Source organism: Dreissena polymorpha, chromosome 15, assembly GCF_020536995.1.
Source record: "Dreissena polymorpha isolate Duluth1 chromosome 15, UMN_Dpol_1.0, whole genome shotgun sequence".
Classification (NCBI taxonomy): domain Eukaryota; kingdom Metazoa; phylum Mollusca; class Bivalvia; order Myida; family Dreissenidae; genus Dreissena; species Dreissena polymorpha.
In genome coordinates, this window is record NC_068369.1 from 48,386,518 (window position 1) to 48,406,076 (window position 19,559).

Consider the following 19,559-nt stretch of genomic DNA (forward strand, 5'->3'; position numbering starts at 1 on the left):
TTCTTATTTTTTTTGTGGCACAATATATTCCATTGTAATTTCCCGCAACGATATTTATTCATACGACACAAAAACACTAATGAGGTATGGTACATAATCATGTGATAAATATATTGTTCCACAAAAAAGTATTTTAAATATTTTGTTAAATCTATGTTACCATACTACATTTAGCGTTGAAGTTGTTGCTGTTGCTATAAGGAACACTGATTTGTTATGTGATAACTTTAATTTTTCGAAATAGTGTACGAAATATTCGTTGATTTTAAGTGTTAATGGGCTTTTAACATTTGTAAGTATCCCAGAGAACTCTAAAAAACGCGGGCCCGGGACTCCACATCGTTGTCTATTGGACGATAAACGATTACTTAAAAAGTATCTCTTACATGATAAAACAACAATTGCATGAAACAAAAGTGCGCACTAAACAATCAAATAATCACATATGCATCGTCATTGTTCAAGAGATTCAATAGTTTATGCAAGTTTATTAATTTGCTTAATAAATTGTTCGCCTTAACAACTATGCCTCGTTTAGATAGGTTGCTTTATTCAACTGCCTGTAATAACAATAATTGTTATCTCGCACAATGATTAAAATATAACGATTTTGCATTCACGTACGTCATACAGATGTATCGCTTATTACAACCGCTGACAATAACACAAACACTTTGTCGTAGAAGATCTATTTTGAGTGTTGATTTTATTTGTTTATTTGTCAACGCTCTCCAGATTTAGCAGCAGAAATCGATGAACGACACCGCAGATGGGTTTAGAGTTGTACTTTATTAAAAAGACGGTACTTTTTGTTAACTGTTTTTCCTTGTCTCAGTAGATTTACTTTTGATCAATCAATCAATCGATCGATCGATCGATCGATCGATCGAACGAACGAAGGAACGAACGAGCGAGCGAGCGAGCAAGCAAGCACAAAACAACCAAAAAAAAACAACAAACAAACATGAACACAAAAACCAATTACAAACAAGCAATTTAAATACCACGAAAATATGTTTGTTTCATGACACAATTTTTTGTGTCTTTGCGGTAACTTATTAAGTTTTCATTTGGAATGACTGAAAGATTTTAGAAGTTTTCTCGAGTGATAACATCTTGCTTAATGCGTACTTTTAATTAAGTTGTAATGTCATAATAGCTAGGATGAAATCTCCTGCTCCATGAACCTCTTATTTGCTGACTGGATGTTTCAAGCTCTTTTATTTTCAATGAATTCTGTGTTCTCAGTCGTTTTGCGCGTTCAACAGCACACTTCAGCAAATAAACCAATAGTGTAACCCATTTACGCCCAGTGGACTCTCCCATCCTTCTAAATTGGATCAATTTATTTCCAAAATTAGGGGTGTCAAGTATATTCATTTCTATATTTAGAAGATTTCATAAAGAAATTCATTCAAGCAAACAGCGCAGACCCAGATGAGACGCCGCATTTTGCGGCGTCTCATCTGGGTCTACGCTGTTTGCAATGTCCTTTTTTCAGGACGCTAGGCATAAATGGGTTAATGATGTCACAGTTTAATTAAAACGATTGTGCTATTTTTGCTTTTTATTATGTTTTACTTCCTTCCCGGACATTAGTTTTAAAACGCATGCCTTTAAGACTGTGTGTAGCAGAAGAGCTGTTATTTTAGTTGTTCGCTTGCGAAGTTTGTTGAAGTTTGTTGTGATCGAAAAAAAAAATGTAGCCTTGCATAATCCTTCTACTCAACATCTTTCCCAGTGATCAAATTCCTAATTCTTCCCACCACCATCATCAACAACAGTTGATATGACAGTGTGATAAATTGTCAACGCTCGCTTTCCGGACTTAGAAGCAGATATCGGTGAAAGACACTGCAGGTGTGTTTTCAAGTTGTACTTGAAACTATACGTTAAAGGGGCCTTTTCACAGATTTTGGCATTTTTTAACTTATTCATTAAATGCTTTATATCGATAAATGTAAGCATTGGATCGTAACAGCTCCAGTAAAAAATCAAGAATAAAATTTAAAAAAGGAAAAGAACATTGCCCGGTCCAGGTTTCGAACCAGTGACCCCTGGAGTCCTGCCAGAGTCCTGAAGTAAAAACGCATTAGCCTACTGAGCTATTCCGCCGAGTACACGTACTTGACGTATTTTATACCTTATATAAGCAATCTTCGTAGTTTCACAAAATTTAACGACAAAAACAGAACTCTCCAAATTAATCAATCGTTTCGCGTTGCAACGCTTTATAATTTTTAGGTTTTAAAATCGTCAAAAGATGCATATAATGGCTATATTAGACCATGGTAGATGTTCAGTATTACTGTTTCCTCACACATATCATAACTAAAACGAAAATTTGCGAATCTGAAACAACTTTTTTCAATTTTGTCAATTTACCAAAGCGTGAAAAGATCCCTTTAATGCGTACTTTTAATTAAGTTGTATTGTCATAAAAGCTTGAATAAAGTCTCCTGCTACATGAACCTCCTAATTGCTTTATGGAAGTTTCAAAGCTCTTTTATTTTCAATTAACCCTGTGTACTCAGTCGTGTTGCTCGTTCAACAACACACTGTAGCAAATAAACCAATGTTTTAAGGATGTCACAGTTTAATTAGACGCCTTTGCTATTAGTTCTAAGGGTTTTCTAACTTCCCGGACATAAGTTTCAATACGTATGTCTTTTATGACTGTTTTTAGAAGTAAACAAGATGTGTGATTTTTGTTCTTCGCTTTCGAACTTTGTTGTAAGTGATCGAACAAAAAATGTAGCCTTGCATATTCCTTCTATTCAACAGTCAAAATCCGAATTCTTCTCATCGTCATCATTACCAAGAATAAAAAAGAACAACAACACTAACGTACCCATCATGTTCTATCATCATACTCAACAGCACCACCACCACCACCACCATAATACAATCGCCGCAATTATCGCCATCGTCTTTATCATCACCATTTTATCATCGCAATCATCTTAACAGTGAACAAATTATTATCATGTTTTATTATTTAATGATACACAATATTTACACGATTATAAGTTTTGTTCTGTTCTGTTCTATTAGACAATTTATATCATAGTCCGAAGCAATAATTATGTAACTTGACACAAGTATTCCTGATATTTCCATATCAAAGCGAATGGGTATTGACCGATGATTGCAATATTCAAAATCTAATAATTAGATAAATTTTGCTCATTATGACGATGTATATTGTGACGTTGAACGTTATACCGATTACGTAATGATATTAAGATTGTGAATTTGATATTTGATGCTTATAATAATGATGGTGATTTTAATAATCATATTTATGTCGAATTATTATAACGACGATGATGATGTGTTTCGTTTCACCATATTAATGTGGTACTTAAACGCAGCGTGGTGTTGATCAAAAGTACGGCGCAAACCCGTATATAAAAGCGAATAAAAGGAAAGATTTGATGATGATGATGATGATGATGATGATGATGATGATGATGATGATGATGATGATGATGATGATGATGATGATGATGATGATGATGATGATGATGCTTGTGCTGCTGCTGCTGCTGATGATGATGATAACAAACTAGGAACACAGCACGGTGTTTATACAAAAGTCTGGTTATTCGCTTTTTTCACAGCAATAACAGTGTTAAATCAGTACGTAGAAGTTATTGTCCTTATAATTCCATATGAAAGCGAATGGGTATTGACCGATGATTGCAGTATTGATTATCTGATAATGAGGAAAATGTTGCGGATTATTCTGCTGTTAATTTTGACGGTTATGATGATGCCAGTGAGGGAAAGCAAATTTTTCATTTGGTATGGTGAACTAGATGTTGATGATAAATAGGATGTTAATTTTGATTTTGGTAATTATGTCGCATTATGACAACAGTGATCGTGCGTTTCATTTCCATCTACGAATGAGCGAGTAATATTTAAACGCACTCTTGGTATTTACCAAAAAGGGAACGCCTTTCGATTTTGAAGACAAACTTTTTGTCCTTGAATAACTTCGGTTTCACAGTGTCTTTTGTTTGCTTAATAGCGAACAACTGCATACCATCAGCGCTTTGATGAGATTTTGAATTGCGTGGCATAAGTATTAGCATAGTTCTGCATAAGTTCTTCTTGAATGCTTTGAAGTTTTATGAGTAGATACGAACAGCTCAAAGTTCTTCCTCGCAAGGGCAAAAGCCATGTACAAATAATGTCTCTATAAAATCGAGTTCAATCAACCTAATATAATGAGTTCGCATTCACGAACGTCACTAAGAAAAGTCGCGTATTTTAACCGCTGAAAATAACACGAATGCTTTGTCGCAAAATGTCCATTTTAAGTGATATCATAGTTTGATTATTTGTCAACGCTTTCCCGATATAGCAACAGAAATCGGTGAACGACACCGCAGTTGTGTTATAGAGTTGTACTTTATTTAAAAGACTGTACGTTTTGTTTACTGTTTTTTCTTGTTTCAGTATATTTACTTTTGCTCAATCAATCATTTGATCGATCGTTCGATCGATCGAACGAACGAACGAACGAAGGAGCGAACGAAATAACGAACGAACGAACGAACGAACGAGTGAGCGAGCAAGCAAGCACAAAACAACCAACAAACAAACATGCACACAAAAAACAAGCAATTTAAAAACCACGCAAATATGTTTCTATCATGGCACAATGTGTTAGTGTCTTTGCGTAACTAATTAAGTTTTCATTAGGAATGACTGAAATATTTAAAAAAATATCTCGAGTGATAACATCTAGCTTAATGCGTACTTTTAATTAAGTTGTATTGTCATAAAAGCTTGAATAAAGTCTCCTGCTACATGAACCTCCTAATTGCTTAATGGAAGTTTCAAAGCTCTTTTATTTTCAATTAACCCTGTGTACTCAGTCGTGTTGCTCGTTCAACAACTTACTATAGCAAATAAACCAATATTTGAATGGTGTAACAGTTTAATTAGACGCCTTTGCTATTATTTCTAAGGTTTTTTCTAACTTCCCGGACATAAGTTTTAATACGTATGTCTTTTATGACTGTTTGTAGCAGTTATCAAGAGGTGTGATTTTTTTTGTTCGCTTTCGAAGTTTGTTGTAAGCGATCGAACAAAATAAATGTAGCCTTGAAAAATCCTTCTATTCAACATCTTTCCCAGTGATCAAAATCCGAATTCTTCTCACCAACACCATTTTCAACAGTAAAAAACGAAAACACTAACGTATCCATCATGTTCTATCATCATACTCAACAGCACCACCACCACCACCATTATACAATCGCCGCACTTATCGCCATCGTCTTTATCATCACTATTTTATCATCACAATCATCTTAACAGTCGACAGATTATTATCATGCTTTAACCAGTATTATTTTATAAAACACGATATTTACAATATTATAAATTTTGTTCTGTTCAGTTCTATTAGACTATTAATATCATATTCCGAAGCAATAATTCAGTAACCGAATATAGGTACATTGTATTCCTGATATGTCCATATCACGGCGTATGGGTATTGACCGATGATTGCAATATTCAAAATCTAATAATTAGATAAATTTTGCGTATTATGACGATGCAAATGTGACGGTGATCGTTATACTAAACGTTATGATATTACGATGGTGAATTTGATAATGATGCTAATAATAATGATGGTAATTTTAATGATGGTAATGATATCGAATTATGACGACGACGATGATGATGTGTTACGTTTCACCATATTAATGTGGTACTAAAACGCAGTGTGGTGTTGATCAAAAGTACGGCGCAAACCCGTATATAAAAGCGAATACTAGTTACAGGAAAGCCTTAAGCGCTTTGACTAGGATTTTGATCTAGTGGCCTACTTTTACTTTAATTTACATCAATATATCAGTCCAAACCACGAAATTAATACGCCACGTAGTCTGTTTCGCTCCGTTTAGCAATAGTATAAGACTATCAGCATACTAATACATGGCGACAATATGTATACAATAGAGAAAATAACAATGTGTCTAATTCAATTTATCGGGCGTCTCAATTGGCACTATAGAAAGTTTACTGAAACTCTTATGTTTTCGTGATCTCGATTTTTTATATCACCTTTTCATTTTATATCACCTTCTCGTTTTTCGTACGAGGTTTTAACCAGAATTATTTATAATCAGTTAACCATAATGTATAGTATTACCGATATCGATGGAATTTAATTTCGTTGGAATAAGATAATCTCTATAAGGAATGAAATTGTAGCATTATACCAGAGACAGACTGAAAGACAGACAGTTTATATGGACGTACACACAAGTAAATCGTCTTCATAAAAGCACGTTTTAATATCTTAAAATAGGACAACGATTATATCAGTAATTATTGTTTGTTTGCAAGTTACTATCGCATTTGCCTGTTTGTATCAATATATATTACCACGAATTGACGTCTGTTAGTAAACATGGAAAAAATTGACAATTTTGAAAGGCATTTTGAATCCGTTCCAGAAACGTGTATAAAAACGTGCGCCACAATTGCTTTTTATGAAAACATGTGTTCGTGCTCTTTAAATAACCTATTTTTGCTAGCCGCTTGTTTTCACGATTTCCTTTGAATGGATGTAATCATGAACTTGTGCATGTAATTTCTTTTATTATTTCTTGATAAAAATAATAATGGGCGCTGATAAAATATGATCTGTCATTTCAGACGCATATTTCATTATCACAACATAAAAAATGAATATTATCACTCAAAACATTTGCAAAACTAGTTTTACAAATACAATGTTATATACAATCAGTTTATTTTATAGTGTTTTTTAAGTTTAACACATATATTGTTTACCACAAAATTCTATTCAGCGAACATGTTGTGTAAAGTTCTCAGTATAGGATATATCTTCAGTAATTATAATCAGCAAAATATTTGTTTATATACTAACAGATGTAAACAATTGCGTTCGTCCTAATTCGTCGATCGTAAACGAGTGTTAATCAAATTGGATAATAGCAAAACTTCTAAGATCAGACACATTTAATTATTATTTGTTTCAATAAAACCCTCGACATTTCAGCATTAAATGTTGTTTTTTGATCATCATCATCATCATCATCATCATCATCATCATCATCATCATCATCATCATCATCATCTTCATCATCATCATCATCATCATCATTATCATCTATCATGGTGTAATACGCGATATATACATCATCATTATACAAGTATTATTCGCATGTTTCACAGCAATAAGACCGTTAAATCAGTTTGCAGACGTAATTATTCCTAATATTTCCATATCAAAACGAATGGGTATTGACCTATGATTGCAGTATTGATAATCTGATCATGAGAACAATGTTGCGGATTATTCTACTGTTAATTTTGACTGCGTTGATTATGACGGTTACGATATGATTTCACCATGGTGAACTTGATGCTGATGATGATGCTGTTGTTGGTATTGATGTCGAATTATTATCACTGTGTTGATGCGTTTCGTTTCAATTAATGAATAAACGTGAAATATTTAAACGCTCTGTTGGTGTTGACCAAAAAGTGAACGATCTTCGGTTTTGACGACAGAAGTTGTGTTCTTAAAAAATAACTCTGACGCTACAGTATTTTCTGTTTACACAATAGCGAACAACTGTATAGCCGTCAGCGCTTTGATTATTATTGGAATCACGTGGCCTACGTATAAAACTTTATTAGTTCTTCTAGAATGCTTTGAACTTTAATGAGTACATACGAAAAGCTGAAAGTTCTTCCTCGCAAAGGCAAAAACAAGGTACACAATTTGTCTCTATAAATTCGAGTTCAATCAATCTAATACGACGTAACAAGCACGATGCATGTTACCATCGACAATTTGCGTGTCTTTTGTGGAGAAATGCTCAAAACAAAAACTTGATAAAACAAGAATATCAGTGAAACTGATGGATGCTCCCAGATGTGCGCTTTGTTAATGTATGTGTTAATAAACACCTAAAATAATCTATAACCTCATCAAAAGGTAGAGGTCCATGCAAGGTACCTACCAATGCCAAATATGACAGCGATTGGTAAAGTATTGAAGGCGCTATGAGAAACGGTAGCAAAAGTGTACCGGAAGGAAGTCTATTATTAGCCTCGGTGACATTGACCATGACCCTAGTGACCTCAAACCTCATCAAAAGGTAGAGGTTTATGCAAGGTACCTAAATGCCAAATATGAAAGCGATTGGTAAAGTATTGAAGGCGCTATGAGAAACGGTAGCAAAAGTTTGACGCAAGGAAGTCTATTATTAGCCTCGGTGACCTTGACCTTGACCCCAGTTACCTCAAACCTCATCAAAAGGTAAAGGTCTATGCAAGGTACCTACATGCCAAGTATGAAAGCGATTGGTAAAGTATTGAAGGCCCTATGAGAAACGGTTATCTCAAACCTCGTCAAAAGGTAGAGGTCCATGCAAGGTACCTACATGCCAAGTATGAAAGCGATTGGTTAAGTATTACATTAATTTAGCAAAACAATTGAAGACAGTACTTCGTTCACAGCTTCTTTCTCGCAGCTGCCTATCGCGCTAATAGGTGCCAACATGTACGTCAATGAATCTGTAATTCCGCGAAATCGTTGCACATTTGACTAGCCGCTTTTGGAGATGATTCGTAATTAACCATTGTATGCCTAGCGTCTAGAAAAAAGGCCTTGGCAAACAGCGTATACCCAGATGAGACACCGCATTATGCGCTGTTTCCTCAAAGGAAATTCCGTACGAAATATTCTAAATATAGAAATGAATATACTAGACATCCATTATTTTGGAAATAAATTGATCTTATTAAGAAGGATGGGAGAGTCCTCTAGGCATAAATGGGTGAAGATGCGAGTTCGTTTGACGTACGTAGAGGGCTGTATTAATCTCCCATTTATGAACGCTTAGTTCCTGAGATTTGAGGCTTTGCGTATCAAAGATGCTTGTACAGCTGCGCGTGCAGATTTACGGTCGATTCTTAATGAGCAATGCTATGAAAGCTTTGACATTCACGTCTTTTATAGTTACATCGTCGTTAATGCGGAATACTTGTCCATACATTTTGATGGATTGGTTCATTAACTAAGCAAAGAAACGTTCCGGTTAAGTCATTAGTAAGACATCAGAACATCCCGCAATAAATCAGTACATATGAGTTCCGTGTCAATACATTCGGATTTCCTATTGATATGGCAGTAATGAAGGTTAGGAAACAAAATAATCATAAAACATAATTACGCTATATACGAATAACGGGCCGCTCGCGAAGTCATTTTGTTAATATGTATAGTAACGATATGTAATATTGATTTATTATAAGTGAAGACTGTTTTAAAAATAAATTATTGATACAAACATGACGTTTATTATCTTTTACTTTTATATTATGCACTTTATTGTAGTTCGTGCAGTTTTTAATACTCTGTTAGAGTCATGATTTGGAAGTGTTTTTGTTTTTACTGAACACATTAATTTTATTTGAAAATAATTCGTGTTACTTAAAGGGTAGTAAATGAAAAGAGTTTTGGTTAAAAAACGCTTTTTAAGATGTTTGTGGTAACGAACATCGTTTTTGGCCTAAAATTGATACTTAACAGAACAGTAAACCAAAATAAATATGAAAAAAAACCGACAACAAATTGTATTATTTTGCGGCTTAACCACAGTTACAATACACAATTTAAAGTTAATTAATTAATTTGGGGTCTGTTATATAATGTTTGAATCTATATATACAGCAGTAATCGAATGATGTTGATGTACAATTCTAGTAAAATTTACGATATATGATGAAAGAGAAAAACTATATCTACTAGATTGAACAAAGTGAAATAAATGGGTAAATACTTTCAACATAACGAGGTCCTTTATTTAAAGGCAGTGTCGATAGCTTATCATTACGAGGTCTTATTTTTATAGAAAGTGCCTTATTTCCATCACTACGAGGTGCGTTAATTAAAGCCAATGTCTAAATGCCAATCACTACGATTTTTATGTATACACATTGTCCTAATGCTTATCATTACGAGGACCTTTCTATATAGAAAGTGTCCAAATGCATATCACTACGAAGACCTTTATTTATATCAAGTGTCCAAATGCTTATCACTACGAAGACCTTTATAGCATAAAGTGTCCAAATGCTTATCACTACGAAGACCTTTATTTATATAAAGTGTCCAAATGCTTATCACTACGAAGACCTTTATTTATATAAAGTGTCCAAATACTTATCACTACGAATACCTTTATTTATATAAAGAGTCCAATTGCTTATCACTACGAAGTTCTTTAATTATAGAAAGTGTCCCATTGCTTATCACTACGAGGACCTTTATTTATAGAAAGTGTCCGATTGCTTATCACACTACAAAGAACTTAATTTAAAGAAAGTGTCTAAATGCTTATCACTACGAGTAAATTAATTTAAAGAAAGTGTCCGAATGGTTATTACTAAAAAGACCTTTATTTATAGAAAGTGTCCTATTGTTGATCACTTCGTAGACCTTTATTTATACAAAGTATCTGATTGCTTATCACTACGAAGACCTTTATTTATAGAAAGTGCCCCAAAACTTATCAGAAGACCTTTATTTACAGAAAGTGTCCAATTGCTTTTAGATACGCAGACCTTTATTGATAGAAAGTGTACACATGCCTATCGCTACGAAGACTTTTATGTATTGAAGTGTCCAACTGCTTATCACTACGACCTTCTGAACTTAGAGAAAGTGTCCGATTGCCAAACACTAATTGTGTCATCAGAAGTCGAGTCTCAACTACCCCGTGTGCTTATTAGTGCTGCATGAGGGATAATTATGTATTATAATATACATGCCCTATGTTCCAAAAAAATGCAAGTTGTATCAATGAATAAAATACAACTGCACAATACATAAATAATTCCCATATTATGCTACTCGCTAGTTTTTCAATTCCATATTACCATACTAGCCGGACTACTTATAATAACGTCACCTTGAATGCAGAAAATTATAAGAGCATTCTTGGTTAATTATGCACGTTTAAACTCATTTTTTTTAACTTAAATGAATTAAAGTTGTATATAATAAAAGGAATATTACGCAAGTCAATTGTTGCAAGTTTTAGCATCAGACTCGCGGCTTGCGCTATTTCGTATCACACTCGAAACTCCGCCTCTCGTGCGATACGTCATCACACAAGCCACTCGACTGATACAAATACATGGAACAATTGACTTGCGTAATATTCCTTATATAATATTTGTATTGTGTAACAGCATTCGAGCAGACGCGTTCCAAGAACATTTGAATAACGTTTATGTTCTTACAATCACTCTGCGCCTCATGTAAATCCTCTTTAAAATGCTTATCCAACGGATTAGATTAATAAACAAACTGTTTATCTCGAATGTATAATTATGCTTGCCTACGTATTCGGATGTCAATTCAGAAACTACTTGACAGCGCAAGTACACGCATTTCGTTGCACATGCATGTATAGAACACTGTTTCTAATGTTTTGAAGCAAAGACGATGGTAAGGTTTAAGAGTTGCCTTCATACATACATGAAAGAAAGTATTCTTGTTTAAAAAATCAGTCGTCGGCGGACGTTTTCTTAGTGCATGCAGTTTGAAAAGCGTGCTTACACATCAGTTTACAGATTAATGCACAGCACTACAACAAGACACGGGACAAACACACGACACAAATGACTAAATCCTTTTAACATGTCATAAGAAATTCAGATCTAGTCGGACACATCGAAAAACCCGACAAAATGCTGGCGAAAGACAAGTGTCCGTGATGTGTGATAAACGTTATTATATATACATAACAGTGCCAAATAGGTTAGAAAAGAGCGCATTCACACGGAAACAAGTCCTCCTTTGTTATGGTATCGACTGTGATAGATAGAAATAGATATATAGAAATGCGAATGAATACATGAAAAAATCATCAATTTTCCCTGATACGATGACATAAATACAAATAATAAGAAAATTCTATTTTGGTACAAATACAATCAGAACAAACCATCTTTGTGAAACACTCGAAATAGAAAACATAGCAATTTATGAAGATATTAAGGTCCATTATATGTTATTCGCTGGTTAATAGACAATTACTTAAAATCTAAGTCGGGTTGAGTATAATTAAAACTTGTAGTTAAAATGTTATTTCTAGTTTGAACAACATTATACAAAATAACACCTCAATACTTGAATAGGTGACAACATTACATTGTTTTGCCTTCTTCGCTTCATGTTTACTGCATTCGATCATACTGGAAAATGTTACTGTTTCATTAAAAGTAAAATTCGTCTCAAAGAGATCTAGATTTTTTTTAAAATAAATTGTCCCTGATACATTTGTAAATTACTTGTTTATTATAAAAACAGTGAAGAAAAAGAGTCATTTGTATATATAAGTGGAAACAAACAACGTTTTAGGCTTTATTTAACAATGTTAATATAATGTAAACGCCTTATGCCGAATTATTTATTTATGGTTATTTTTCTATTTCGTTAGCATAATGTAATATGTAAATTTAACCTTTCATTGTTATTAATGCTAAATGTGCTTTTTCTTAAAGCCATACAATTAAATAAATTTCAATTAATGTAAAATTAAATAATATACGTCATACTTTGTTAAAATATTTACTGCAATATTTTCCCGGTTCTCGACAAACGAAAACATTTTTATAACGATCACTTTCCCATATGATGTTTGTTGTTAAGTTTCTTTACACTAAACATTTGGTCACATATCATACAATTATGCTATTGATTTGTTAAATGTAAAAATAACTGTTCTATACTTGTATAATATAGATGTAGAAAACAAACACACGCAGGCTTATTTAAGGGAACAGAATTAAAATACTGGCCGGTTGATTACAACCTTTTAACCCATTTATGCCTAGTGGACTCTCCCATCCTTCTAAATTGGATCAATTTATTGCCAAAATTAGGGATGTTTAGTATATTAATTTCTATATTTAGAATATTTCTTACAGAAATTCTTTTAAGCAAACAGCGCAGACCCTGATGAGGCGTCATGCGGCGTCTCATCTGGGTCTTCGCTGTTTGCCAAGGCTTTTTTTCTAGACGCTAGGCATAAATGGGTAAATAATATTTAATAATTAACTCAAATGGTTTCAAGAGTTTAAATCGGCGCATGGAATTTTGTTCTATATGTTAAAATATGAATAATTCCATTTTATCGTAAAAACAGAACAGTTTTGGCATATTCTAATTAATAGTTTAATGCATCTCTCTATCACTGCTTACAGCAGTATTATCCGTATACATGTTGGTGACGAATCAACAGAAAACCCGCCGTAATGACACATTTTTAAATTTAATTTCTCATGGCATGTTGTTACCCTATATTGGATTGATAATTTCAGAAGTTTCGCAGTTTTATATTAATATAAAATATTTTATATTTGATATTACTGTATACGTGTTTGTGAGGAAACAAAAATATTTTTTAAGAGCCAACCTTTTAAATATCATGACTGTATCATTGTTACCTTTCGAATCTAAATAGCAATTACGGAATATTTTAATGTAATTAAAAAAGGTTATGGTCCGGAACAATGTGTTCCGATAAATATAAGTCAAAAAAAGATTAAAGTAACATTACTATCCAAAATCAACGAAAATTTCGTACACTATTTCGTAAAATAAAGCTCAACAATTAAAATTCATTGTTTGTATGGCCATTGTCGAAATTTCAACGCCAGACGTGATCTGGTAAAATAGATGTTAGTGGATACAAAATGCTCGTTTTTATGATGGTTTTAACAGGATACCATTTTAGTGTTCGTGTGTCGTATCAATAGATATATTCGCAGGAAATTAACATGGAATTTATTGTGGTCACAAATAAATAAAAACGAGCATTTTGTATCTACACAAATCTATGTTATCAAACCACATCTAGCGTTGAAATTGTGGCTATTGCTATAAGGAACACTGACTGTCTAGTGTTAACTTTATTTTACGATATACTTTACGAAATTTTCGTTGATTTTGAGCGTTTTAGAGACTTTAAGGTAATTTTGTTTCAGTGTAACTTAAACTAACATTTATTGTGATATTTCAATAAGGCAGTTTTTCACGACAAGCGTTACAAATAAATTTTCAGAATGTTTAAACGTCAATCGTACATTCATTTAATGCCAAGTTTTAGTAAACAATGTATTGTCATTCTGTATAAAAGAAGTTTATAAAAAAAAGATCTGATTTTGTGATTAAAAAGCATACATGTACACAAAATATTTCTTAAGTTATTCGTTAACAATTACGAACTTATACGTCCTACCTTTTCGTGTTTGCCATTTAGGTCGAGGTAAATTACGATAGACGAGCCTATTGATGAAGCATTTCCCATTCTTGCAGAGCTGTCTCGGACTGTCTTTAATAATGCGGTTAGAATAAAAACGTCAACAACATCACAGTTTTAATATCACATTTATGCAAACAGTTCACCAATTTGTACCGTTTACACCACGGATAGAGCTACAACATTTTTAAAAGTCATTTAAAGCATGAATTTTACACATGATTCGTAACACGCAAGAAGTAAATAGATCTGATTACAAGCTTAATACATTGCTTTCCCTGCCAGGAATCAATAGGCAATGATGTCGCTAGCTCAATATTTATTTCAAGACGCTAATGCGCACATGCGCATGAGCGATAGTAATCGTTGCTTAGTTACGCCCAATACAAACACACTAATGTAACCTTAGCGACGTTGATTGTGTTATTGTGCAGTAAAATGGCCATCGATTTCGTGGCTGCTATTGAAAACGAAGCTGATGACGCAGTTTGTGTGTTTAGACAGTGTCTATATTTGGCCTCCTTATCTTCTTTTTTGAAAGCAAAGTGACCATACTCACAGGATTCCAACTCGGTCAATATATTATTATTAACGTTGATTTTATTTGCTGACGCGTTATTTATTATTTTCATGAAATGTTTATGCACTTTTTTATGCTGCATCATATCTTAAAATTCTCTTATATGTCCGTCCGTCTAATTTCTAATTGTGCTGCCTTTGTTTTGTCTGGTTGTGAAACGGCGCCACACTAAACATTATTAATTTCTCAAAGATTATTTTTTTGATATATTTATTTAGATTAGGTGTGACAGAAATCGAGTATGATAGGAAAAAAGCTATGGGGGATTTTCGTTTAAAACCGTTTGAGAATAAAACACTGGTATGTTTAAAGTGAAGTATTGATATATTCCAACATCAACTGTTACTATACAATTTTATATGCAGTTTTTTTAGTAGATATTTTCAAATCTGTTGATAAGCAATTATGTAAGTGGAGTGTGTACTATGCAATAATTTTTGTTTGTTCTTTATATTAGGTAAAATTTCATTATGAATATAACCTTTGAATGAATTTCTATAATACCATGTAATCAAGTTAACAAGGCTATACCCATATCCCCATACTTTGTATTTATAATAAGATAATTCTGACATAAATTCTTCAGTTTTGATGTTTATTTTTACGCGTTTCTTCTATTGTCTAGACAAATCAATTGAAATCGAAGAAAGTTACAAGAACTTAACGATCTTAAATTCATATTTAAGGTTGATGTTTCTAATGAACAACACAAGTTACTGGCAAATATGAAATGGACTAAACCTATATATTTGAAGTAACGTGCATTAAGCAATCCACTTGAAGTTGTGTAAAATTCACCTTTGTGTCAACTTTGTGTCCCGTGGCAGCATTAAAGGATGCGACTAGTAAAATTCCTGCTGGACCTGGATCGCCTCTTTTCGTCTTGACGACATGAAACCCACTTACAATTAACATTTGCTAAAAAAAGCTACGTACAATTTTATCAAAATGCGACGTAGATCAAATTTCATATTCCAAGCGTTCTTTTAGAAGGGGTTTCCTATCGTTTGGTTAAGATGAAATGTATTATCTATAGAAGGAAACCTTGAGATTTCCAGCTTCATATCGGGGCATTTACACTAATGTATTGAATTGTGTGAATAGATTTTTTTTACAGATATTACACAGACTGGTTAAGGGTGCTGAAATATTAATGCTGTAGGTAAGACAATGCATGTTTTTTATTGATGAGCATTTTCAGAGATAACTGGCTTTGTTGTTTTAGCAGGCACGCTTTAGCTTTCTTCAGTATATTCATGCCCCGACTTTTAATGTTTCTATTGATGATAATAGTGTCGTACTTGTATAGTTTGTGTCTGTTTGTGTGATGCTTTCAATATGTTGGCTTGTTTCACGAGTATTCTATGAATCATATGTGAATTATAATTGTCATAAATAGTGTTCTATGTATGGACATTTTTTATCTATTCATGGTCATTACTTCTTCTTTGTATTCAAAATTCAATAATGATATTATTTGACTGTTATTCGATATGCCATAAGGACAACAACGGTTTACTATTATTGATTTTTGTAAGATTGAGTAGTTATTAAATTATATTATTTCTCAATGAGAAAAGCTTCAGGCTATCCATACGATAGTTTTAGTCGTAAATTAAACTGTTATATTGTCGACGAAAGTTAATTCTGGTTTAAGTTTTTAACGAAACACTCTAAAATTCGATCGGTCGATTTGTAAACTCGAGCGCACGTTTTTTTTTTTTTAAATTGGTTCATACTTTATTTTGAGCCATTGAACAAAAGCTTTTCAAATGTTGAATATGAATGTTTTTGAGATCTTACACATATGTTTCGTTATTAATTATTTGGTTCAGGTAATATGCAATTTTAATATGATTGCCATCTAACAACATTATTTTCACTATTATTTTACTATTATTTCTGAAAATATTGATATATGCATCTCTTAACCATAATAGGCGTAATACATTGTCATAAACCAAAAGGCAGTTTAATACCGACATAATTTAAATCTTATTTTGGCGATACCACTCGTTTTGTTATTTCGGATTTAGTCTGCAGTGTCGATAATAATAAGTAACTGAAATACTGTATTTCATGTAATGCAAAAACTATCAGATCTCATAAGTCCGAACTCAAAAGTCACAACTCATAAGTAAGAACACACATGCCAGAATTTACAAGTCAGGTTTCACAACTCATAAGTCAGAACTAACAAGTCAGAACTCACAAAGCAAAATTCATAAGTAAGAACACACAAATCATAAATAACAAGCCTGGACTCAAAATTAGTTTTTTATTTGTTGATTGATAAATATAATTCTTTATCAGACATCCATTGAATTTAACATATCTCAAATGGTGCTTTATTATGAATAGTTATTGATCAAATTGCTTAAACATTTTAAAATAATGCAAGTATCTATAATACATTTGGTAACAACTTTCTGGTGTTTATTATGACGTTGTTGTCTCATCCATTACGTTTCGGATCAGAATATCATTATAACAAACCATATTCACGGTAAAGAAAAATGTCCAGTAGGATTATAATTTATACTTTATCTAATATCTATGTAGTACTTCAAGCCGTCAAGCAAAGAAACCTTCATGCAACATGATATATGCCTTGCGGTTGTTCTTGAAAGTCATTTTGCTCCATAATTGTAAATGCGATACAAATTCAGATGAAAATATCCTTCTCGTTATTTTGAATGCAATAGACATTCAGTTGAAAATATCTTTTCCGTAATTGTGAATGCAAAACAAGTTCAGTTGAAAACATTGTTCGCTTCCAACACAAACGACATTTTGGTTTTAGCAACATAGAAACGTTTTGAAATTTGGAATTTTGAAAGTGATCAGTTCGGAGATACCTTCCCCTTCTTAAACGTTATTTTGTGACTACAACATCTAAAATTTGACATCAAATGTTTTAAACGGTTCGTTTGTGGTTTGGACAAATTATTTTCCAGGTTCTTAAAAGTATGAGCGCTTATTACCTTTGACAGGGGGCTTATGTGAACACAGGTATTGTTCAAATTTACTTTATTGTTTCACCAAAATAAAAGACCAAAGCAAAAGATGGCTGCCATTTTAAACTTATAAAATGTTACGTCAAGCATGATGTGATGCTGCATTTATTCCCGATGATATTGAAAGTTGAAGTATATAAACAAGTCTTCTTGCAGTCTTTTTCACACGTTTTGTTTACTTCCATATAAAAGAAAAAGCTCTGCTGGCTCTTATCTTTATTATGAAAGTTGTGTATGGTTTACAATCTTCAATGTTTTCGTTTAGTTTTGTATGCTTATATTATGAGTTGAAAATCTGCATGCGGCATACAAGATGCCTAAGATCATCGCCGTCTTCCTTTTCCAATTTAAAGCAGTTGGTGTAAGCAGACAATTCTTAGATAGAAAGTTTTTGATCAACTATCATAGGTACTATCATAATTCATCAAATAAATTACCGTTTAAATTTTACGTAAATTTCCATCGAACATTTAAAGAACCCTCCACCACAATAACAAGAATTTAAACTGTTCGGTCACTTTACTTATCTCAATAAGTCCATTGTATAACACAAATACTTAATTTAAAACATCGCGTTATTGACTTGCATGTGTCATTCTGCATGTTATTTGACCAATGGAATGGAGCGTTATATAAACAGTTACATACACACGGTGTTCGCTGATATAATACGTAAATTAGTTATCAGTTCTCTGCTGGCATGTTTCCTGCATCCAATAAAATTATCTTTTCTATGCAGACTTAAGTCATGTGGTGTTTAAAAGTGATGTGTATTTTCTTTTGTAATCCATTGATTTATCAATATTATGAAAACGAAAACAAACAAATCTCAACAAGAACATAACGCCAACGCCGACTAACTGTTCATAAGTATTGATACACCTTTTCGCTAAATAGACGAGCTAAAATAGTGAGTATTGTAAAAGGTTCAATGCAATATAAAACTAATTAAAAATCCCAAATATAATATAAAAGTATCAAGATATTCCTATAACATCAATAGGTAAAAATAAAATAGTGGTTAAAAATATTCAACATTATAGATAACCTGCAATGCAAAGTTGGTTAAACACTGTTCCACTATTAAAAACAATAGAAATATATCGTCTTTTCAGGTTTGGAAAATCAACTGCGATCACGTGTCTCGTATGTTATTGGCTATCCACATACCAGTCCGGTAGGAACATTTTCGCCTCGTCTCTTGTCTGACTGTAACGGACAATCTTTGATTGCGGAACATACTCGAACACGTGTACCCGCCTGCAACAATATCACATTAACCGTTTGCATGCTGGGAAATTTGTCGTCTGCTAAAATGTTGTCTGCTGAATTTCTAAAATTAGCATTTTCTTTGATTTTTTTCAAAGAATACTATCAGAATAGCAAACAGTTTGGATCCTGATGAGACGCCACGTTCTGTGGCGTCTCATCTGGATCCAAACTGTTTGCAAATTCCTTCAAAATTCGGTTCCAGCACTGAAAGGGTTAAGAACAACGATCAAATCCAAATAAAAACACAATAGTTAATTTTCAATTATATAAGGCCGATTACTAATCGTGTCTGAAGGTCAAAAAGCACTGTGACATCTTCTGATATCGTATACGTCAAAAAGCACTGTGACA

The 19,559-nt window shown here is 33.0% G+C and overlaps 1 protein-coding gene across 1 annotated transcript in view; it reads right to left on the minus strand.

Annotated features, from left to right (window-relative positions):
- LOC127859733 (high affinity cGMP-specific 3',5'-cyclic phosphodiesterase 9A-like) overlaps nucleotides 1-19,316 on the minus strand; it is a 33,894-nt gene extending 14,578 nt beyond the window's left edge. Inside the window, exon 1 of the mRNA XM_052397240.1 lies at nucleotides 14,319-19,316. Coding sequence (XP_052253200.1) covers nucleotides 14,319-14,387 — 69 coding nt within the window. The 5' untranslated portion in view covers nucleotides 14,388-19,316. The remainder of the gene's footprint in view (nucleotides 1-14,318) is intronic.
- Nucleotides 19,317-19,559: the final 243 nt, after the last annotated feature.